Below are 25,413 nucleotides of genomic sequence, written 5' to 3'. Positions count from 1 at the left end.
TGTATGGATCAGAGTTGTGGGGAATGAAAGTGATGGAGAGACAGAAATTGAATGTGTTTGAGATGAAGTGTCTGAGGAGTATGGCTGGTGTATCTCGAGTAGATAGGGTCAGGAACGAGGTGGTGAGGGTGAGAACGGGTGTAAGAAATGAGTTAGCGGCTAGAGTGGATATGAATGTGTTGAGGTGGTTTGGCCATGTTGAGAGAATGGAGAATGGCTGTCTGCTAAAGAAGGTGATGAATGCAAGAGTTGATGGGAGAAGTACAAGAGGAAGGCCAAGGTTTGGGTGGATGGATGGTGTGAAGAAAGCTCTGGGTGATAGGAGGATATACGTGAGAGAGGCAAGAGAGCGTGCTAGAAATAGGAATGAATGGCGAGCGATTGTGACGCAGTTCCGGTAGGCCCTGCTGCTTCCTCCGGTGCCTTAGATGACCACGGAGGTAGCAGCAGTAGGGGACTCAGCAGTATGAAGCTTCATCTGTGGTGGAAATGTGGGAGGTTGGGCTGTGGCACCCTAGCAGTACCAGCTGAACTCGGCTGAGTCCCTGGTTAGGCTGGAGGAACATAGAGAGTAGAGGTCCCCTTTTTTTTTGTTTTTTTTTTGTTTTGTTCTTTTTGATGTCGGCTACCCCCCAAAATTGGGGGAAGTGCCTTTGGTATATGGATGGATTATTACTGGCCAAGCTACAACCCTAGTTGGAAAAGCAAGATGCTATAAGCCCAAGGGCTCCAATAGGGAAAAATAGCCCAATGAGGAAAGGAAATAGGGAAATAAATAAATGAATGATGCGCAATATTGCAGCGACTGTTTGGTATCCTTGACAGTGAGGCATTTTTTGACAGAATGTCCTTCTTATTCTACTGAAAGAAATAGATATCTGTTTGAGGTGTGAGGGGAGGATGGCAGGTTCATCCTTGCCAAGATTCCTGGACGTGTTGTACTAAGCTAGCAGTATTTTTAGATTTATTTCTGAAGCAGAACTTCTGAAAGCCATTTAACTTTTATAATGACATCATTTATAATAAATTATATCGGCATCAATGACCTTAGATGTCAGGATGCCAGAAAACTTCAATCAGTCGGGATGAAGAACTTTGCTTCTGATATGTGGACATCCAATAGAGGGGGATACACAGTATCCTTGGGAAGATGCGTTGAAGCACACTTTTCATCAATAAACTTCTTGAAACAAGATCGTGAAGTCCAACTGAAATCTACCTGAATCTGGTTTCTCATCAAATTGAGAATAACGTATCCCCAGAAAATACAGTATGTGCTGAATTGGATTTCTGTGTAAAAATACCCTGGAAGAAGACTTTGTCTTCCTTGGCTGGTAGTGAAGTAAAGCCAAAGAAAATAAAAAGGGTCAGATCCCCGACTTAAACCCGCCTGATCTAGATATTAGGAGATAATAAGTCCCTCCTTCTCTTAACTGCTCTCTAGAAACCTTGGTGACGAAGGTGTCGATATTTCCTCTGGGGAGGAGAGTTCTAGCTATCTTAAGTAAGGGCCTGCTTCAAGATCCAGAATTAGTTCTAAACTTTCAAGAATGATGTGGGATCTGTTTCTCAAAATTAACAAACAGTCCATATTCGAGGAGAAGCGGTATTGTAAACACTCCAAACATTAGGGTAACACCGAGTATAAGGGTTCTATTTGACCTGAATAGTCTCCATTATGTTGACTAAATTCTTCCCAGGGAAGTCAGTTAGTTAAATTTCTATTATGACATGTCAAGCAAACTTACCGAGACTTAGTCTGAGAGTGATTGCTTTAATCAGTCCTGCGGTCTTCTCGGGTTTATCATGAGAAGTTCCATTACTCAAGATCATTTCTTATACTTAAGAATTTGTGATGTCCATCTGACTCCCTTGAATCTCCTGGGCTTATACTCCGGAGTCAATACAGGAGCACATTGACCATTACTGTTGTACAGTATTTGTCAAATCAGTGGCCAACAAAATATATGGCAAATTTAAATGGTTTGTGAGAGGAAATCATTTAAGGCCAAGATATTCTTGCTAGGAGGTATATTGAGGACATAGCTTTCATAGCCATACCTAGTTCCTTCTCATATATAGTGATGACAGCTGTCTACTCGGCGATGACTTAATTCTGTGAGGGGAGCATCTGGTCTAGGCTTACTCGTAAACCTCCATTGCCTGGCCGTCTGACAAGATTAAAAACGTATCTTTTCGCTCTGAAAGTCCTTTATCAAGAAGTGACATCTCCTTTATCTTTCCTAGAGAGGCTTCCTAGACACTAGAATTGGGGAGGAAGTACCAAAGTCCTGTTTACTGATGGACGGGAAAGACAGGTCGTCAAACTTTTGACTTCAAAATTGAGCCTTATTCTTAATTGTCATGTCCCCTAAGGATTAATGGGAAGCAAAAGGCTCCTTTGACAGGGGAGGGGTTCTGCATACTCATAGTACTTTGATGCTTAACACCACTCGTACCAAGGATACTATCATATCTAGCAGAGATATCACTTCTCAGAACCAGTAATTATTTTCCTGGAGAAGTCTCAAACTCTTAAGAAGTAACAACAGCTGGTTTTCCATTTTTCTTACCGAAATTCAAATGTGTCATCACTTTAACATCACACTTGGTTATATATATTTTTTTGTGCCTAAGACTAGCGAACAAGTAAAATTTTACTTTTAAAGAAGTGAGACTTATGGTAAGAGAACATTTATTGAAGTGGGATTTATGAAATGGAAGGATTCCTTAAACATTAAATAAACATTCTAAAGGAGAAAGATGTGTGAATGCTATGAGTAGTTGGTTGAACTTTAAGGCAGTCGACAAAAAAAAAAGAAAAAAAAATTTCAATCAAAGATAAAGTTGATGCTAGCAGATCAAAAGAAATATAGGCAAACAGAGAAGTGCTTGCTGCATGTCATAAATTTCTGGGTAGGCAGTGTTTAGCCTTCCGTGGCTATGTTAAGAGCGGAACTTCAGAAAATAGTGGAAACTTCTATGAGACGCTCGACATGCTAGCAGGTACAAATGAAATTTTGTGTAAAAAGATGGTAGTGAGGTATGGCCACTGCACGTCCCCCGAGTATCAAAGTGACTTAACACAGGTGTTTGGCAATAAAGTTCTCAAAAATGTATCCACACAAATTAAGAAGGCAAAGTATTTTTCAGTATTTTGCCTCGCATTCGCGTGGCAAGAGATCGATCCCCACCCAGGGCCGTGAGTTTAAGCTGTTTACTGGGGAGGCTACTGCTGTGGTAGGGCACCACAGTGGGGGGTTGGGCTTGCCCGGCTGACGTTCTGGTGAGCATCTATTCTGATGGAACTGGAACTGAAACCAGACACCTTTAACCTTTATTAGTAGATGAGACAAGAGATCACTCAAGAAAAGAGGATTAGAGACAAGATCTGAAATGGTGGCTTTCCATCACAAACCTCCTCAGAGGCACAGACTTACTATCCCCCTCCTTCGAAACTTATGCTGCTCACGGACGCATCAGAGGAAGCGTGGGGAGTACACCAGCTCTGACAGGTAGTGTCGGGACAATGGTCCGATTTAGATCAAGTGTCACATCAACTTGCTAGAGCTAAAAGTGGTCTTTTCTAGCCCTCCTAATGTTTTCTACCACTCCTATCAGGCCACTTGGTTGTGATGATGAGTAACAACACAATTGTCATGTCATATCTAAACGAACAAGGAGGTACTATTTCACAGCAAGTGTGTCCTCTAGCCCTGCCAATCCTGCATTGGATGAAGAACATGCTATCACACTGTTTGTCCATTTCATTCTGGGCAAGAACATCCTTGCAGACAAACTAAGCAAGAGGACTTAGTCAGTTCCAAGTGGTTTTTAAATCCTTGGATTGTGAAAACAATGTCCTTACTGGGTTCATCGACGATAAACCTTTTTGCGACGTCCCTCAACCAAAAATTTCTAATGTGCTGCTCTCCGGTTCCAGATCTGGAAGCGACTTACAAGTTTGCCTTTCAACGTCGGTGGGACAAGCTGAATGTCTATGCTTTCCCTGCATTTTGTCATGAAGGTTCTCAACAGGGTGATTGAATAACAACCTCTGTAAAACTCTCATTGCTCCACTGTGGGTGTAGGTAGAGTGGTGCCTGCACCTTCCAGTAATACTTATTTAGTTACAAAAGGAATGCAAAGCAAAGAAAAATATTCAAATAAAATAGTTTTCCAATTAATATTATTTGAGTTATGCCAGAAATTAATGTGTTGAGTACATGGTATTCAAACTAGAACCATTTATATACCTAAGGTGAGGGACGGATGGGGTGTGGTAGGGGGGTTAAGAACTTGGCCTGGAGTGGCCTCAAGACCTTGCAATGGATTTAAGGGGGCCACTACCAGGAAAAGGTTGAGAAACGCTAGTATAAATGATGCTGCTATGCATGTTATGCAGAGAGTGGAAGAGTCAAGGTCTGAGCAGGGGGATTAAGAGTTAAGGTGAAACAAAATGGCATAAAAATCAAGTGAACCTGGCACGAACACTGCTTGGGTAGCGTAGTGCACCGCATGACTGCTTTCATGCTAGTTTTCTTAAAATAAAATTATGGTTATACCACAAGTTACATTACTCTTACTAATACTTAATAAACTATTCCTTACCATGGTTACTTGGCTAACTGCCCTTGTTCTTTCTCCCATCTTACCTATCTATTAAAAGAAAAAAAATAATTTGAATGTAACTATTTATTGTGTTCTCTACTCGCATCAAAAGGAGGGATGGGATATTAAACGAAACATGGGATATTTACTTTTATTTCACCGTGTATAATTTGGCACCCAAAATCAAACTTTAATAATTTTCAATCACAGTTTCAGGAAAAAAGGAGTACCTTTGAAGATATAAATAAATCAAGTTTAATAAATATATAAACACCAGAACAGAACAGCTGTACAAAAAATGGAGGGTCAGTTTTTTTTTTTTTTTTATTAACTTTTAACCTTAAACAATAAAAATTAAGTAGAAAAATTGTGGTGAAATTGGTGACTTTAGACACACAGTATTGTATATATCATATATATAAATTTATATAATACTTTTATAATCAGCCATTTATACAAAACAATAATTCTTTACTAAACTAAATACTATTCTTCAGTGTTTTGATATATTTTTAATGAGCAGAGAAAATTGAAATGAACTGTTGGTAGGTGTAATTCTAACATATGCACAAGATAGGAAATACACTCAATAATAATAAAAGAGAACATTATAATTCTATAATAATGATGCTTAAGTTTGTAATGGCAATCTCAATAATGCCAAATACCAATTGTAATGAAGACATATAGTATAAATTCATACGAGAGAATTTTGGTAAGAAATTTCTAAACTACGACAAATAACCATTACAGTTCAGACCCAATTCCTCACATTCTATGGTGGTTGCATTTTAAGTTTTGCCTGTAAATAAAGTTTTAAATCATCTTTTTTTAAAACATTCCTTATTTTCAGGCCGGTAATGTGGGCAGACTCAAGTCCCCCATATCTTCTTTGGGCCCATAAAAAGATTAGAGGTTAAGTAGAAAAGGAATAATAATAAAACAAAGGGAAATGTGTAACTGATGTCTTATGACAAGGAAAACTGTGGACATGTATTTTAAGGAAGGTAGGTAAAATTAATTTATTAGTGTACTGGATTGTATTATATAACATGTATAGTGCCATTAATAGTCCTGTCATGCATGGTTTAGATGGATAAATATTTATACAGTACTTGAGCAAAATAAAATTAAAAGGCTGATGCTCCAGGATCTGATAATATTGCTAACAAAGATTGATAAAAATGAAAGGAGTTGAAGCAAAATAGAATTATGCCTAAAAGAAAATTGGGCGTTATGAACTTACAGCCCAGCTTCTTTTGCATGACCGAGGGTTGGGGGTGGGGTCCTAGAACTACTTTACCCATCTACAGTATTCTAATTCAATACATTCAGTCTTTGTATTAGAAAATTCTAAAACTATGGTACAATTGTTGGTGTGATTTTTAAATATTTACAGTATTCTAGTTCCAAATGTGATATGGTCCATTCTAAGAACATTGCTTTGAAAAACATTACATTTTTAGGTATTACCAAATTGAAGAAATCCTCTCAAATTAATTTATAAATACTTAATGGTTACGTTCATCGGTAATTCAACTGACTGAAATATGTAACGGCTCTCTATTGACAGAATCATACAACCAGTCATACTTCACAACATAATATGGTCATTTACTTTACTAATACCAGAAGAATACTGAAATTAAGTTGAATATGAATTATATTGGAATGGAAAGAAACTATGATTACCTTTATGGAATTGAAAATGTTTTATTCTTGACTGAACACGGGTGCTCAAATCTCCATTTTAGTTTACATTTGATATCTTATTACCAAACTTATGCCAGTATCACATAAAAACGAGGCACTACATTCATAGTAAAAACAAATGAAATTAATTCGTACATTGGATAAAGTGTATACTTTGAACTACAAACAAATTCCTTCAATTCTTATGTAAATCATAAGGAATGCTACTACTAGTGTACTGTAAAAATGCCTCATTGCAGATCTATAAAGGCACAAAAAGCTATAAATCCAAATTAAATTGCAGTTATGTGGTTGTTAAATGGTAAAGATCTCTCCAGACAGAATGACCAAGTTTCAGCCTCAACAACCCTATCAAAATCCAGATGCTAATCAACATTACAGGATTATAGAAGAGTTAATCAACCTTGTGAATTGAAACTAATTAATTTATGCCATGTTTCGAAGGAATTATTGGATGATCAAACTCCAACATTTTGGTTCGAGGTGTGGAAACTGAGATGGAATAAATGCATTAAATGATGATTACAAACTACTATAGTTACTGTAGCTTCCCAGAGCTTAAAAACACTATTTGAAACTCCTATTGTAGAGGTCATTCTGATGGAAGAAAAATGACTGCCTGCTTATTTTGAAGTTTAGGCTATACTATTTCAGAATGTATAGCAAAGTCTAGGGATAAGCAGAATATATCTTTCCTCTACAGAAAGCTTTAAAAGTAACACACCCAAGTAATGCAACAGCATATGAGTAGTAGTTAAAGGCACTACATAGAATGTATTAGATGGATCCTTCCACCATCCTACTACAATTCGCATCCTCTTTCTTATTCCAGAACAGACCAATACCAGACAAGATAGAACTTAGACACTCATCCTGCAATTAATTTAGGTGGTGAAATGACTTGACATGATTAATAATAAAAAAGGTCTGACATATCCATTATTGACAGCAATATTATTTCTTGTGCTAAGATTCAATCTGAAGTAGATTGTCCACAGCTTATATGAAATTTTTGTTACTGTCATGATATGGATTCCCAGATGTTTCCAACCCTTAGCCAACCTCAAATGTTCTGAGAAAATAATTTCTTGATGTTGGGACTAGATAGTCCCCTAACACCTGAGACAACTTTACTCCACAAGTATGAACTATCACTAGTACATACGCTTGATACCTGCCGAGTTGTACAGAGATCAAGAGTAAACAGCCCAAAATCTTTAACACAAGTTCCTACAAGTAATTTTCAAGGTTTACAGGTGTCAAAGTCTCGTTATTTTGATCAATACATTATTTTTTTTTTTACTAAGACCATCATTAAAATGAACTGCAGTGTTGTTGCACATGCTATTTTCCAAAGTGCAATAAAAACACATGGCTTGCTTACTATTTAAACCTGACTGACAATTATCAAAAACAACAATTTGTTATCAATTCTTTACTTAAACCTAGTTGGCTGACATCTGGAAAAAAATTAACAAACTGATAGTTCAGTGTCTTCCAATAGCAGAAATAAGTTCCATAAGAAACTTTTGTCTCCTAACACTGATTTTGATCTTATGAAATAATTGTACTGTATCCACTTTCTCTGATAGTAAGTGTAGTTAAAGCATATATGAGAAATTTGAGATATTTCAATGGCCATAAACACTAGCATAAACTTTTTTTTTCCTGTAACTCTTACAGCATATTAAATTTGCTACATTTCATATATTGTATAAAACCCAAACTTTGGATCATATAGGCATCAAATAGAATGGATATTCACAAGAATTAGCTAAGGGTATAGTAAACAAGCACTGTACAATTATCATTCATAAGATTCACATTGATCTTACAGCATCAGTGAAATCCAATTACTTCAATAAATATCAGACTTTGACACTAAGCAAACAACATTAAGTATTTAACCCATTATACGATTATTACTATCACTACACACTACAAAAAAAATCACAAGAAATAACATTACCTTCTAAGAATACTGTGCAGTATAGACTACTACACTTTTAGCTTTATGATACTTAGCTGCTACCTCTTAAAATTTCAGTTCCTGTGTGTTGGGAATTATATTTGGCAACTGTAATTACATTTGCTGTGGTCATTCTGAATAGAAATTTTTTGGCATTAATTTCTTTACAGTTTCATCATATTCACTAAATTTCTTTTTTCATCTTCATTCCTTTGTTAATTACGCAAAGAAACGTCTACATACATATAATGACACATGATGTCGCTGCTCCCTGACTATAAGTCATGAGCCTGAAACCAATTTTGCCACAACTGAGATCACCAGAGGATAAAATCCTTACAATGAATCTCACTTGCACCAACTCGTACCATTTATGGTGCAGAGGCTCCCACTGTGCATGCCCACCTAACATATGACAATTCACTTGCTCCTTATTCTTCAATACAGCTTGTCAGTGAGCATCTTTATTAAGTCACTCTTGAAGGACTACGCCATTTGCAATCCTTGGGCCAGTAATGGACTGTAGCTTGATGATCTGGTTCTATCTTGGTACAAGAAAAAAGAAAGGAAGATTCCCCTTTGTGAGGAGATTAAAGTCTCGACTGCAATCTAACAACCAGTTTGCTGTTTTCTAATGGAGATTAAAAAACTTTTTTCCTCAACACAGATTGGTGACAAGGCATTTGTACAGAACTAGTCTTGTTCTTCATATGGTTACATGCTACGTGAAATGAAAGCTAGATTACATAAAAATTGAGAATAAGGTTTTATTCAGATCGATACCTATTTCATTTTTTAAAATATCTTACTTTGTCCCTTTTGCTTATTTCTACCGTACATACAAAACTTTCATGAATGCCAAAGACCAGCTATCTTGGGCATCAAATGTTATAACTATTATTACTTCAGTACTGATAATAAACCAACAAAAATGATAGGCAAGAATACCACCTTATAATTATCATTCTACTAAAACCTTTACTAAAGAAACAAATGCCCATCAAAATAATTTGTCTTTTTTAGGCAAAGGGAATGAAACAGGTACTCTAAGCTTATTACAGTATTTACTCTGATAAAGGAAAATGACTCAAAGCTTGAAAAATAAATACAAGAACAGGAATAAGGGGAAAAAGAAAATGAAAAAATTCATAAAAATAAATAAACTTAGAAATAAAGATCTGACAAGGTAGCCGGTTGATATTACAAACTACTTGAATAAGGAAAGATGAGGGACACATTTTTTCAGGATTCTAGAAGATTTGCTAAAACAGTGAAGCCATCACACTTAAAAGAAAAAAGTACAAGTAAAGGCAGGTTTAAATAAGACCGACAGATGCAGACATATTAAATACTGTTAGGGAAAGTGTACAAATATTTTTATTTAGATTATCAGTACACCTTCCACATGGCAAAATCTATGAGTGATCCTTCCTATCTTAGACATATATTAATTTAGTGTTATCCATGAGATCTAATAGTCTGACATAAGGCCCTGTTAGACAAACAAATTGATTACAGCTTCACTCCCTCTCGAAGCTTATTAAATTTTTTCATTGCCACATTGTAATTGTTGGATTTTGAGAATTAGAAATATTTTACATTCCATGTTACAGGTTTTTACACATACGTTATTCTAAATTGACCATAATAAACCAATTAATTATTTATCGAGGATAACAAAATGTTAGGAGTTACCCTAAGTGAATGTTCTGGGTTAAGGTGAAAACTTTCTTTGTAAAGACTACTATGGTTGTAGAAATAGATTCTATTCCAGTTCATAGCTCCAAACCTACCTGCTTTTAAGAGGCACTTATTCCACTCATTACCTAAGACTTTGTTTTGCAACCATGACTGGGACAATAGTCTCTTTAACAGTTCAATTCCCCAGCATACCCAAAACTATCAAATAAATGAAAATATTCTTGTACAAGAAACAATGAAATGCACTGATAATAGGCCTATGAACATATCCATTAAAAAACAATGCCACCTATTGCCATTCTAAAGCATAATCACTTGTTTGAATATCTTTCAAAAACATAACTAAACATCAAAGACTTTAATTTTCTTGGTTTATTCTTTCCTTTATAATTTTGGAACTAATTATAGTTAATAAAATGAGTTTAACAAATCCACAGAGTCATTTACAAGCTCAAAGAGGGCTAATCTTAAAGCATGTCTTTTTAATGGGAGGTAAGAATTAGAGCAAAGCAATGTTTAAGAAGGTGGACAGCTAAGTAAAAAGACACCAAAGGGAAAAAGATGAAAAATAAAAGACAGTGCTGCAGCAGTCAAATGGATGCTGCTAAGAACCTTCAGGACCATCTACATTTGTCTATGTAGAGCACTCTGTATGTGGCAACCATCCTACAAGAACTTTGGGAGTGAAAATTAGTACTATACTTTGTGGAACAGGTGCATTGAACTTAATAGCACTAAAATAAAATTAATCAATCTATTTACTTTCATATAAAGACATTACTGTATATATAACAATCTTATGTATATACAAACAAGAGCACTAGACAGGTGAATGACATCGACACCAGAGTAACGACACGATAAATCTGCATGCAATTGCGCTATGAAGGTATAGAGACTTTGTCTGATCTTGATTTACATCTAAAACTGACCTCATACAAAATTGAATTTCCTTTATTACTATACGGTACTGATGACACCACATACCTATTCTATAAGTGAATACTGTATAGCTCACTAATGGTTAGGTGCTTCAATAACATCAAGGATATAAAAGGATGAAATACAATTCAGTACACATATCAGAGTAATAAAAAGAAGGCACAATTAAATTTTGAGTGCTTGTGCAAGTCTAGACACTATAAACAGTAAAACATGGCACTACTACTACTACTGCTTCCATATATTCTTTGGTTCTGGTAAAGGAATTTCCTTAGAAGTATATATACTGTGTGCATTTTAAATATGACCTTATTTTATAAGATATAATAGTCATAAATGTTAATGTCAGAATAATACTGCAGCTTTTAATCCCTTGCCAAAGTCAATTCTATGCGAGTACAGTATTGACTTTGCCCTACTGGTAAAAACTATGAGTAGATGAAAAAGTTATATATTAAAAGAAATTATTTTTTATATCCTGAGTTGTACATTTCCAAAACTTACGTTCAATTGTTCTTGGACTGCATCATAGGTTTTGATATCTAGTGATTTTAATGGATTATTTTCCACTGCTACTAAAATCATATTTCTTTTTTTAAGATGTTGGAACTTTACTATCCGTTTTTAAAACCTTTAAATTCTCCGTAACTACTTGTAAAAACAAAATACTGACAGGTATCTAAAGCTACATGTGACCAATAAAACCAATATCTGGAAATAATGGTTTCAAACGGAAGCAACATAACCAATGAAAATTCTTATAAGTCGTACAAAATTGCTAGGATAACTTAATATTAAATACCAAACTTTTTCAAAGTACTGTGCTAATTTGTAAATACTATATAGAAATTAGTGGTATCATTAATTACTGGAAGCCAGAGAGAGTTGTACAATAGTCTGATGAAAATATATCAGGTGCCTTGTCAAGTTCTGGACCAATGATATTGATCTTAAAAATCTAATGTGTTTTGTTTTTAAAACTTGATTTGCCTAAAGCACTTACATTTTCAAGTAATTAAGAATACCTCTACAATGCACGCAAAACAAAATACCAAGATCTATCAATTACCAAATCTACATCACAGGACAATATATCTTGATATTTCTGTTTTTCTTTTAACTATCCTTAATGATGGTAAACATAAACTCTACATAACCAAAAAGCCAAAATCCAAAAAGGAATTAATAATCTAATCTTTTCATTTCATTAAGATGCTAACAATACCCTAATTCATTTAAAGCTAATCATTATGCCTATTAGAAATAAGTATAACTGTGTGAACACTTGGATCAAAGAACAAGACATAATTATCAACAGATACCCACTAGAAAAAAATTTCAATTGAATTTCGAAATTCCAGTGCAAATCAGTTGAAATAACTAAAATCTAGCAATATATAATGGTTACTCTATGAAAGACAAAATTACACCAGGCTGCTCAAACCGAACAGTCTTTAGAAATCTAACACTTAAATCACTAGGAAAGAAAATGAAGTTTGGAACAAAAAATATATCTTCTGCAAACACTTATCGCGCTTATAACGTGAACACAGGGAATAAAAAATAAGATGACTTGGCCAAAAATTGTGTTTTATTCCCTCGTCTCACCTATACGACTGTGCCAGGACGAGGGGCACTTGGGTGTCATATGGCTTTTATATCCTCTGGTTCTGTTCCCTCACCCTGCAATATCAATAAAAATTAGCAATCCATACTAAATTGGTATCTGAATAAGAGACAAAATGGACTGTTGTGGTTGTGTTTACTTATATAGGTACTAAAAAGAGAAATTGATAATTTTGAAGGTCAACTTTGCTGTTACTAGATATAAATTTCCTCCATATATAGTAGTCCTCAAACTTTTTTTTGGATATACAGTACCAAATTTGTAAAAATAAAATTGCTTATTTTAATATTTACCTGAAGTTCACTGCTTCTATAAATATCTCAGCCACATTAAAAAAAAAAATTGTAAAATAAAAAAATAAATTTGGCTGTATACCAAGGCATTTCTCCCAATTTTTAGAGGTGGCCGATATTAAAAAAAAAAAAAAATACAAAAGGGGACTTTTCTTCTCTTCACTCCTCCCAGAATGATGAGGGATTCAGCTGAGTTTGGTTGGTACTGCTGGGGTGCCACAGCCCACTCTCCCCAATTATCCCCTACAGCTGCTACCTTAGCCGTCACCAAGGCGACTGGAGGAAGCAGCAGGGCCTATCAGAACTACGTCACAATCGCTCGCCATTCATTCCTATTTCTAGCAAGCTATTTTGCCTCGCTCAAATCTATCCTCCTAACACCTAGAGCTTTCTTCACACCCCATCTATCTACTCAAACCTTGGCATACCTCTTATACTTCTCCCATCAACTCTTGCATTCATCACTTTCCTCAGTAGACAGCCACTTTCCATTCTCTCTACATGGCCAAACCACCTTAACACATTCATACCCACTCAAGCTGCTAATTCATTTCTTACACCAGTTCTCACCCTCACTACTTCGTTCCTAAGCCCATCTAACCAAGAAACACCAGCCACACTCCTCATACACTTCATCTCGAATGCATTAAATTTCTGTCACATCGTATCTTTCTCATTCCACACAACTCTGATCCATATATCAGTCTGTGCAATCACTTTCTCATACAGACCCTCTATTCGTTACCACTCCCTTCACTGCCCCCAACACTTTACATCCTTCATTCATTTTCTGACGTACATCTGCTTCCACTCCACCATTTGCAGCAACAACAGACTCTAGTACAATACTTAAACTGATCTACTTCCTCAAGTAACTCTCCATTCAACATGACATTTAACCTAGCATCACCCTCCTTTCTTGTGCATCTCATAACCTTACTATTACTCACAAACTGCAACCAATATAGTATCATCTGCAAAATACAACTGATTCACCTCCCACTCATAATCACTTTCATCTATCAGTTTCAATCCACGACCAAGCACTGGATCATTCACCTCTCACAGCAAATAAATTTAACAAACATGGCAACATCACACATACCTGTATCAGCCCCACTCTCACTGGCAACCAATCAACCACTTCATTTCCTATCCTAACACACTTTAGTGCCTATATAGAAACTTCACTGGTTGCAACAACTTTCTACCAATTCCATATAACCTCATCACATTCCACATCGCTACCCATCAACTCTCATAAGTTTTTCCCACATCCACCTTACCTTTTGCTAAATATTTCTCGCATATCTGCTTAACTTTAAAAATCTGATCCCTACATCCCCTACCCCTTCTGAAATCACCCTGTACCTCTAAGATTGCATCCTCTGTTTTATCTTTAATCCTATTAATTAACATACTACCATGCACTTTCCAACCACACTCGACAAACTAATATCCCTTGAATTACATTACTCATGTACATCTCTCTTATCTTTGTATAGCGGAACAATACATGAACACACCCAGTCCACTGGTATCATTGACAACATAAAACATTTAATAACCAATCGAACCAATCATTCAAGTACAGTCACACTCACTTCCTTTAATATCTCAGCCCTCACATCATCCATACCAGATGCTTTTCCTGCTCTCGTATCATTTAGTGCTCTCTCACTTTCTCTTTTGTAATCTCTCTCTCTTTCTCATCTCCCATCACCGGCATCTCAATACCTGCAACAGCAATTATATCTTCCTATTATCCTCAACATTCAGCAACCCTTCAAAATCTTGTCTCTTCTTTTCTTAATCCACCCTTCATTACTTTCTTCACTTCTTTCAAAAACTTATTCTCTTCATATGAACGACCCAATCCCTGTCCCCACCTCCAGTCAGCCGCCCTCTGCTTCACCTACCCAACTTCCACAGTTTCTTTCTATATCTCATATTTCTCTACACTATTACTCTGCGGCCATTCTTCAAATGCCCTCTTTTTCTCTTCCACTTTCTTCTTCTCTCCTTCATTCAACCATTCGCTACCCTTCCTCATGCTGCCTCCAACAATCTTCTTGCCACACACATCACTTACTGCAATCGCAACCTAATTTTCTTTTATTAACTTCCAATCCTTTAAATCAACAGTTTCTCTCCCTTCACCATGCCGGCACAGATGCCACTTCCAACCTTTCTTGATATTCACTTTTTACATTTGTTTTTTTTTTTCAACTCTCCAACCTTCACCACCTCCCATTTACATCCCCCCTCCATTTCCCCCACTCTTTTGCTACAACTAATTTTCCTTAAAGATATTTTTATATTTCCTAAATACATCAACCTGAGTCCTTTAATAGGAGTATGATTTCAGCAATGCTGGAAACTTAGCTGTTAAAATTTATAACTTGTTGGTAGTTACAGATGGGTAGAGGGAGAAGCCTCTCCAGCACACAGAATGGCCACTTTGACCTTAAACATGGGACTTATGGGGTGGTTGAGGCATGATGTGTAACGTATAGGAAAGACTCAAGTTTGTATAGGTAGGAAAAATAGAAATTACTTTTAAAAATTTGTTTTTTGTTTCAACATGGATACAAAACTTTGTCCTTTAATAGGAGACTTATAATTAGGTGGGAGGCAGTCCCTGTAACACACTGGCTGATTTACTTGACCAGGAATGTCAAACACTTTGGTTCCATGTGGAAGTGAAAGTGATGACTCCTATCATCCTCTTAATAACCTAGGCATGAAGATGCATCAGATTTATTACTAGGTCAGAATATATGAGCATTATGAAAAACGGGATGTATTCATTTGTCCATCATCCAGGAGGATGGGGAAGATACTTATAAACAAAATCTAATTGTTAAGAAAAGTTTGGTTATATGGCTTAACTGCATCTAACATCCAATCCAACAAATAACAAAGTGACTGCTTTAACCCAAGGAAGGGGAAGAAAACAAAGGTAGAAGAGCCAGTACATTTTCCTTCTCATTCTAGACGTAGGTGGAGATCACTATCTTGGACAAGATGACTCTTGTCCTATGAGGGTGCTAGGTTTGCTACATGATTTGATGAGTAATTACCACTAAGCCAAGGATACAGGTACCCATGGGTATACTCCTGTAATTAAAGGGCTGAGAAGATTGTTGGTTAATACCAGACCCTTGTCTTGAGGAACTATGCTTCTGACAGGTTCTTCCTGAGAGCTTGGAAAGTCTAATATGTATGACTTTGTGTCCTTAAATTTGGGATGGTACTTTTTTCAAAACTTGCAACAGGAGTACATTATGTCTAATTGTTACACAAAGTCAGAAAATAATAGAATTCTACAATATCTGTTGTTGTAGGACTAGTTTGTAGTGTCCATTCCAGACAGCAGGCGAGTCCATCATTTTACCCACTTACTATTTCTTGAAGGGAGGGATGGGGGGGAAGGGCTTTGTATTGTGAGTGAATGGGTTATAGGTTCTGAGCCAAGGTGATTTGTGATACAGGCACATGTAGGCCATTCTTAAATGCTTAGGAGGGCTTGGGAAGTAAATGAGGGCTTCAATGGTCAAAGCACAATTTGCAGTTCGCTGCAAGTATTCAAGCGTGATCACTTGAGTGACCTGTGGACTTCTGAACAGTTCCATGTGGCTTGAATTTTCTAGAACCTCATCTAGTCTAGAAGACTCAAGTGAAGTTCAGTCAAGTCTTAATGGAAACTTGGTTCAATGCGGTGTGGTATCCTTTATCGCAAAGTTTAAGGAGATTTCTCCTTATAATAAAGTAAGAAAATGCGCCTGGGAGCAATCAAGGTCATGCTGAGCATCAACATCAACTGCTGATTAATCTGTGAAATGAGAAACAATATGCAGCGAGAGTAGACGTCTAAAATTCCAAGAGGCGTTGGAAGGTATCCTTGAACGCTGTCTACAAAGGGACTCTAGGAAAATTGGAAGTTTCTTGTTCAGCTGACATGTTGAGTAGACTGCACTATAGTGACAACTTGAAGAAAAGCCTTTCTGCCTTGTCATAATGTAGGGATTACAGATGACCCTTACATAGCATCAACTGAGTAAGTTAGCTTGGACAGTTCTCTTGCCTGTGAGAATCTTGCAAACATCTTTACCATGACAACTTTCCAAGAGGGCTCCGGCCTGAAGAGGGCCTGAGAAAAATGACCCATTGTAGACATAAGTCAAGAAAGGAAATCTAGCTGGTCCTCAACAATAGTTCAACAATATTAGGTGCTTTATCAAATTCCTTTAGAAATGTCGTAAGTAGCAATGCTGCATGTGATACTGGTCAGATGGAAAACCAGATCACATGGATCACATCTTTGAAGCGGGCAGGGTATTCAGGTGGGCGTCCCCTCCCTCTCTCCCTGAATACATTTGTGGGGTTAGATTCTCCAGAGGTCAGGAATTCTTGGGATAAGGATTATATCACCACCACCTGGGTAAGTCGTCACATATTCCATTCCCGACAGCACCTTAAGGTAAGGGGTTTACAAACATTATCTTAAAGAGCCAAGCTACAGTACAGTATTTTATTTTTAATTGCTTTAATAAACAATCTTGAATCCCTCATTTCAAACCGTAATTTAAATGGGTTAATCAAAGTATGCTAGACGTAATCTAAACCAGGTTTGTAACCTTAACTTCGTTGAATTGCATTTACTAAAATTTGTCCCTCTTTCCTTCAATTACGCCCCACCTCCAACAGTGTGTGGGAGTCAGTAATATGAATATCAAAGGAGATTCATAAAAATAATTAGAATTTTAATAATGAAATATGATATTTTAATTATAAAATAAATTTTTGAATATACTTACCCGGTGAATATATAATAGCTGCTGCTCAGCGGCTCGACAGAAAACACACTCAAAAACTCGCGAGCGATCGCTATGAAGGTTGCGGGTGTGCCCACCAGCGCCAACTATCGGCCAGATACCACTCCTGCATGTAAACAAACCCTTCAATTCTTCTCGTCCCGCTGCGTCTCTAATGGGGAGGAAGGGAGGGCCTTTAATTTATATATTCACCGGGTAAGTATATTCAAAAATTTATTTTATAATTAAAATATCATTTTTAAATATTTAACTTAGCCGGTGAATATATAATAGCTGATTCACACCCAAGGCGGTGGGTAGAGACCAGAGTTAATTAAGTTTACAGCGTATATGCTAAGAGTTTTTGACAGTTATCAATATAACAAAACCAAAATATATAGGTACCTGGTAAGGAAGTTGACTTAGACGATTACTCTGCCATGTAAGTCTGTCTTCCTCACGAAGCCCAGCGATCCTCTTAGGATGCTGAAAGACTCCCAGGAGCTGAAGTATGAAGGGTTGCAACCCATACTAACAGGACCTCATCAAACCCCTAATCTGGGCGCTCTCAAGAAATGACTTTGACCACCCGCCAAATCAACCAAGATGCGAAAGGCTTCTTAGCCTTCCGTACAACCCATAAAAAACAATATTAAAAACATTTCAAGAGACAGATTAAAAAGGATATTGGAATTAGGGAAGTGTAGTGGTAGAACCCTCACCCACTACTGCACTCGCTGCAACGAATGGACCCAGTGTGTAGCAGTCCTCGTAAAGAATCTGGACATCTTTCAAGTAAAATGACGCGAACACTGACTTGCTTCTCCAAAAAGTCGCGTCCATGATACTTTGCAGAGATCTATTTTGCTTGAAGGCCACGGAGGTTGCTATAGCTCTAATTTCATGCGTCTTAACCTTAAGCAAAGATTGGTCTTCCTCATTCAAGTGGGAATGAGCTTCTCGTATTAAAAATCTGATAAAATATGACAAAGCATTCTTTGACATAGGTAAGGATGGTTTCTTAACCGAACACCATAACGCTTCAGATTTACCTCGTAATGGCTTAGTACGAGCTAAATAGAACTTAAGAGCTCTAACGGGACATAACACTCTTTCCAGTTCGTTGCCTACGATCTCTGATAAGCAAGGAATATCAAAAGATTTAGGCCAAGGACGAGAAGGCAGTTCATTTTTGGCCAGGAAACCAAGTTGAAGAGAACAAGTGGCTTTTTCTGTAGAAAAGCCGATGTTCTTACTGAAGGCATGAAGTTCACTGACTCTTTTAGCCAAAGCCAAGCACACCAGGAAAAGAGTCTTAAGAGTGAGATCCTTCAGGGAGGCTGAATGTAAAGGCTCAAACCTGTCTGACATGAGGAACCTTAGGACCACGTCTAAGTTCCATCCAGGAGTAGCCAAACGACGTACCTTAGAGGTTTCAAAAGACTTAAGGAGATCTTGTAGATCTTTATTGTTGGAAAGATCTAAGCCTCTATGCCGGAAGACCGAAGCCAACATGCTCCTGTAGCCCTTGATCGTGGTAGCTGAAAGGGAGCGAACTTTTCTCAGGTGCAAGAGAAAATCAGCGATTTGGGCTACAGAGGTACTGGACGAGGATACAGATGCTGACTTGCACCAGTCTCGAAAGACTTCCCACTTCGACTGGTATACTCTAATGGTAGAAGCTCTCCTCGCTCTTGCAATCGCACTGGCTGCCTCCTTCAAAAAGCCTCGAGCTCTAGAGAGTCTTTCGATAGTCTGAAGGCAGTCAGACGAAGAGCGGGGAGGCTTTGGTGTACATTCTTTACGTGGGGCTGACGTAACAGATCTACTCTTAGAGGAAGACTTCTTGGAAAGTCTACCAGCCATCGAAGTACCTCGGTGAACCATTCTCTCGCGGGCCAGAGGGGAGCAATTAACGTCAACCTTGTCCCTTCGTGAGAGGCGAACTTCTGCAGTACCTTGTTGACAATCTTGAATGGTGGGAATGCATATAGGTCCAGATGAGACCAATCTAGAAGAAATGCGTCTATGTGTATTGCTGCTGGGTCTGGGACTGGAGAGCAATAGATTGGAAGTCTCTTGGTCATCGAGGTTGCAAAGAGGTCTATGGTGGGTTGACCCCAAGTCGCCCAAAGACTCTTGCACACGTCCTTGTGGAGGGTCCATTCCGTAGGAATTACCTGACCCCTCCGACTGAGGCAGTCTGCTAAGACGTTCAAGTCGCCCTGGATAAACCTCGTTAACAGGGAGATGCCTCGATCTCTTGACCAAATGAGCAGGTCCCTTGCGATCTCGTACAGCGTCAGGGAGTGGGTGCCTCCTTGCTTGGAAATGTATGCCAAGGCTGTGGTATTGTCGGAGTTGATCTCTACCACTTTGTTTCGAAGGAGACTCTCGAAGTTCATCAAAGCCAGGTGGACTGCCAAAAGCTCCTTGCCGTTGATGTGCATGCTCCTCTGACTTGAGGTCCACAGACCTGAGCATTCCCGACCGTCCAGGGTCGCACCCCAACCCAAATCCGACGCGTCTGAGAATAGTACGTGGTTTGGGTTCTGAACTGCTAGGGAAAGTCCCTCTCTCAGACTGATATTGTCGTTCCACCAATTCAGGCATGCCTTTACTGGTTCGGAGATCGGGATTGAGACCGTCTCTAACGTCTTGTCCTTTTTCCAGTGAAAAGCTAGATGGAACTGGAGAGGTCGAAGGTGTAGCCTTCCTAGCGAGACAAACTGCTCCAGGGATGATAGAGTTCCTACTAGACTCATCCAATTCCTGACTGAGCATCGTTCTCTCTTCAACATCAGTTGGACTTTGAGCAGGGCTTGCTCTATTCGGGGGGCAGACGGAAAAGCCCGAAAAACTGGACTGCGAATCTCCATCCCTAAATACAGTATAGTTTGGGATGGAATCAGCTGGGACTTTTCTAGGTTGACCAAAAGTCCCAATCCCTTGGTCAGATCCAATGTCCAATGAAGATCCTGCAGACAGCGATGACTGGACGAGGCTCTAAGAAGCCAGTCGTCCAAGTACAGGGAGGCTCGGATTCCCGATAAATGGAGGAATTTTGCTACATTCCTCATAAGCCTCGTAAACACGAGAGGAGCAGGACTTAGGCCAAAGCACAGGGCCCGAAACTGGTATACCACATTGTTGAAAACAAACCTCAGAAAAGGTTGGGAATCTGGGTGTATGGGGATGTGGAAGTATGCGTCTCTTAGGTCGAGAGAGACCATCCAGTCTCCCTTTCTGACCGCTGCTAAGACTGATTTCGTGGTCTCCATGGTGAACTTTGTCTTCGTAACAAAGACGTTGAGTGCACTGACGTCTAGCACCGGTCTCCAACCTCCTGTCTTCTTCGGTACTAGGAAGAGACGGTTGTAAAACCCCGGTGATTGAAGGTCCGAGACTTTCACCACCGCTCCCTTCTCTAGCAAAAGAGACACTTCTAGGTTCAGGGCTTGTCTCTTTGACTCCTCTCGGTACCTGGGAGAGAGGTCGATGGGGAAAGTCGCTAGAGGAGGTTTGCGTACAAATGGAATTTTGTACCCCTCTCTGAGCAACCTCACAGACTGTTGGTCTGCGCCCCTCTTCTCCCAGGCTTGCCAGAAGTTCTTCAGTCTGGCTCCTACTGCTGTCTGAGGCTGCGGGCAGTCAGACTCTGCCACGTGAGGACTTGGCTCCTCTCTTCTTTCCTCTCTTTCCCTCGGCACGAGTACTTCCCCTGCTGGGAGCTCTGCCACGAAAGGGCGGAATAAATCTGGACGCCGGAGTGTCTATCCTAGGTCTTGCAGAAAAGGATGTCGAAGTAGTCCCTTTGCGAGCAGAGGACGCAACCAAGTCATGGGTGTCCTTCTGCACGAGTGAAGAAGCTATGTCCTTAACCAAATGTTCCGGGAACAAAAACTTTGATAAGGGAGCAAAGAGCAGTTCAGATCTCTGACAGGGAGGAACTCCTGCCGACAGAAAAGAGCAAAGGGACTCTCGCTTCTTTAGGACTCCCGACGTAAAAGAGGAGGAGAGCTCATTGGAACCATCGCGGATGGCTTTATCCATACAGGACATAATCAGTAAGGAGACATCTCTATCAGCCGATGAGATTTTCCTACTTAAGGCTCCCAAACACCAGTCAAGGAAGTTGAAAACTTCAAAGGCTCTGTAAATGCCTTTCAGCAGATGGTCAAGGTCCGAGGAGGACCAACTAATCTTTGAGCGTCTCATGGCTAGGCGGCGGGGAGAGTCTACAAGGCTTGAGAAGTCGCCCTGGGCAGAGGCAGGGACTACCAAGCCGAGAACTTCTCCCGTGGCATACCAGACGCTCGATCTAGACGAGAGTTTAGACGGAGGGAAGGCAAAGGCCGTCTTCCCTAAACTCCTCTTGGTTTCCAACCAGTCGCCTAAAAGCCGTAAAGCTCTCTTGGATGAGCGAGAGAGCACAAGTTTTGTAAAGGCTGGCATGTTAGCAGGTACGCCTAGAACAAACTCAGACGGCGGCGAACGAGGAGCAACAGCGACGAAGTGATCGGGAAACAACTCCTTAAAAATTAACATGACTTTCTTAAAGTCCATTGATGGAGGAACTGTTCTGGGTTCGTCTACATCCGAAGGATGATCATCATGCTGAGGGTCAGCAACGTCCTCATCTGAAGGAACCTCATCTGACAACTGCTGTGAAACCAGCAAAGGGGTTGGCAATGCTTGACACGCAGCGTCCACACGCACTGGTGCATTAGTAGCGGACCAGGACGCAACGTCATGTAACTGCTTAACAGTCTGTGAACTGTCAACAACAACAGGTGCGTGAGGACGCTCGGCGTCCACTCGAGACTGTTTTGACTGCCTAGTCTGAGCAGTCAAAACAACTCTAGACTGCGGTGGTTGACGCTCAGCGTCAAAACAAGTCAACTCCGATGGTTGGCGAACGTCCTGAACGTCAACAGGAGCATTAGTAAGTGGCCTAACGTCCAAATGCGGCTGAAAATCAACACGAGACCGCATCGAGTGAGGCTCTACATATCGTGACTGACGTGACTTAGCTACGCCAACGTCAACAGGACGCACAAAGGTTCGTTTAGGCGGCTGAAGGCCAGGATCTCGATGAGATAAACGGCTAGGCTCAACGTGAACCTTATCGGCAGAATAGTCTTCCATAAGGGAGGCGAGCTTAGTCTGCATGTCCTGCAGTATAACCCATTTAGGGTCCACGGGAATGGGTGCGGTAAACGACGGGGTTAACGTCTGAGACGGCACAACCTTGCCTACACCAAGACTTTCTGAGCCTGTGTAACGTTGCTGCTTAGGCGGCGAGCAGTCATCCGATGACTGCAACGGGTCAGAACTGTCCCAATGACTACATCCAGGACGCTGGACCTGTCCTGAAGGGACCGACTTTCGCTTAAGGGGCCTAGAAACCTTGCTCCACGGTTTCTTATGTGAAAAGCCTTCGGAAGACGAGGAAAAAATGGGCTCTCTCGTCTTATGGTAGGGGCGATCTTGGTGAGATACGCCTGATACCATAGAGGGAACGTCTGTTCGCTGATCAAGGCCTCTCGAACCCATAAGTCGTACGACATTACTTCTCCCCTGGGCTTGGGAGCTTGCAAGAGGTCTCGGACTAGGTGAACGACAGGCACGAACAGACGAACCCTCGGTCGCAACACTGTTCACAACACTTTGCGCACTAATCACTTTCCCACTATTTTCCGCTGTGGCACTCTGACACTTAAGCTCTTTAACGTCAGCCATGAGTTGATTACGATCAGTTGCTAACGCTTCAACTCTTTCCCCCAAGGCATGAATAGCACGTAACATGTCTTGCATAGATGGTTCCTGAGTGCCAGAAGGGGGGTTAGGTACAACCACTACAGGGGAAGGATTAGGTTCAGGGGCATGTGGAGAGGAAAAATCTACTGACCTAGAGGAACTCCTCCTTACCCTATCTCTCTCTAGCCTACGTGCATACTTATCGTATTCGAGCCAATCGAATTCCGAAAGGCCCACGCATTCCTCACACCGATCTCCCAATTGACAGGTTTTACCCCGACAATTGGAACACACAGTATGTGGGTCGAGAGATGCCTTTGGAAGACGCCTATTACAGTCCCTAGCATTACACTTACGAAATCTAGGTACTTGTGAAGGGTCAGCCATTTTGAATTAGTCAAAGAAAGTCCAAAAAACAATCCAAGTCATCAACAATTAAATCTGTTCAATAAAGAGTTCAAGAGTTTAAGTTAAGGAAAAACACCTGCACTGCGAAAGCTCAAACCAAAATGAAGTACTTCACCAAATATGTTGAGAAAACTCCAGGTTATACAGCGAGTATTGATACGTCTTGTCGTCAAGGTCGACAGAGAAGAATTGAAGGGTTTGTTTACATGCAGGAGTGGTATCTGGCCGATAGTTGGCGCTGGTGGGCACACCCGCAACCTTCATAGCGATCGCTCGCGAGTTTTTGAGTGTGTTTTCTGTCGAGCCGCTGAGCAGCAGCTATTATATATTCACCGGCTAAGTTAAATATTTAAAATTCCTATTTTTATACACTCCTGATGTTCATATACTGTACATGTCCACCCTCCTCTCCACTGACTCACAGTATCAAGAGGCAAGATAATGCAGACTTCAAAACTGAAGGCTATATTTCCCTTAGCAACAACCTTGGCTTCCTACCACTTACGGTAGAGGGCTCTGTTCCCTTGTCAGAGAAGAAGCAATATGAAAATCAAGCGAGTATAGAAATAATTAATTTCGCTATTAAAATTCTAATTTCTGAATATTGAAAATTTTTTATCATTTAGTCATGAAGAGATAAGGAATTTTAATCCCTATAATCTGGAAAGTCACTTTTATGAAAATAAAAGAACTTTTATATGAAAAAGTCACAAAAATAAAGTGCCTCTTCTCCTATACATTGAAAAAGTAATACATATAAAATAAAGTTAAATGATATCAAGATTTCCAATTTCATATTTTTTGTAGAGAAAATATTCCAAATGCTTTTTAAATGAAAGGAAATGTTTGAGAAGCAAAGCAGGATATACTAACCCCAAATTAACATTGTTTTAATGGGGCCTAGTCACTCTCCTTAAAGGTCAAAGATGAGCGATATGAAGTCAGACCTTATGTATGATGACCTGACGTAAAGAGGGGTACAGTATTTCTGTACAGTATAGTAGTTTAGTTTAAAGTTTAGGAATAATTACCTGCTCAATAACAATATCGTGCTCTGATTCCGAGGTGGACATATAGCGGTGTGATGCTCGTGTGCCAGAGTGAGCATGAGGGGCAATCAAGCGGGTATTTTCATCCCCACCACTCGTACCACCAACAGCTGAAGCCCCTCCAGGCCAACCACCCCCTCGAGATGTCAGGCGACGTTTCATTCCTTCACCTGAAAATATTAAAAGCCTATTATTTTCCTTAAAGTAATTAACATAAAAGCATACATGAAGTGCTAATCTTTTTATCTCATAAACTGCATATGATTCTTAGGCAAAATTATTTAGAGAAATACACATCTTCCACAATGTACTCACTAACGACATAGACGTGCTCCCTGATATCCGATCTGACGTCTGAAATATCCCAGATAAGAAGGAATGTATGACAGCAATTGCCTGTTTCATATTCCTCATCCACATACGGCTTATAGGAAAATGCGTAATGGTGAACGACGGCAGCAATAAACATTTCAATGCAGATTAGGAAGTTCTGAAAATCAAGATAAGATATATGTCAATATCT

General features: G+C 39.4%; 1 protein-coding gene across 1 annotated transcript in view; it reads right to left on the bottom strand.

Moving 5' to 3' along the window:
• Positions 1-6,299: 6,299 nt before the first annotated feature.
• Positions 6,300-25,413, bottom strand: part of LOC137627677 (transmembrane protein 184C) — a 74,134-nt gene continuing 55,020 nt past the window's right edge. The window contains exons 9-11 of the mRNA XM_068358869.1: positions 25,206-25,380; positions 24,873-25,060; positions 6,300-12,619 (exon numbers count right to left, since the gene is read on the bottom strand). Of these exons, the coding sequence (XP_068214970.1) occupies positions 12,581-12,619; positions 24,873-25,060; positions 25,206-25,380 (402 nt within the window). The 3' untranslated portion in view covers positions 6,300-12,580. The remainder of the gene's footprint in view (positions 12,620-24,872; positions 25,061-25,205; positions 25,381-25,413) is intronic.

The sequence above is a fragment of the Palaemon carinicauda genome, chromosome 35, assembly GCF_036898095.1.
Source record: "Palaemon carinicauda isolate YSFRI2023 chromosome 35, ASM3689809v2, whole genome shotgun sequence".
Taxonomy (NCBI): Eukaryota; Metazoa; Arthropoda; class Malacostraca; order Decapoda; family Palaemonidae; genus Palaemon; species Palaemon carinicauda.
Note: the sequence above shows the minus strand (reverse complement) of the source record. Positions and strands in the feature narration are given on the sequence as shown.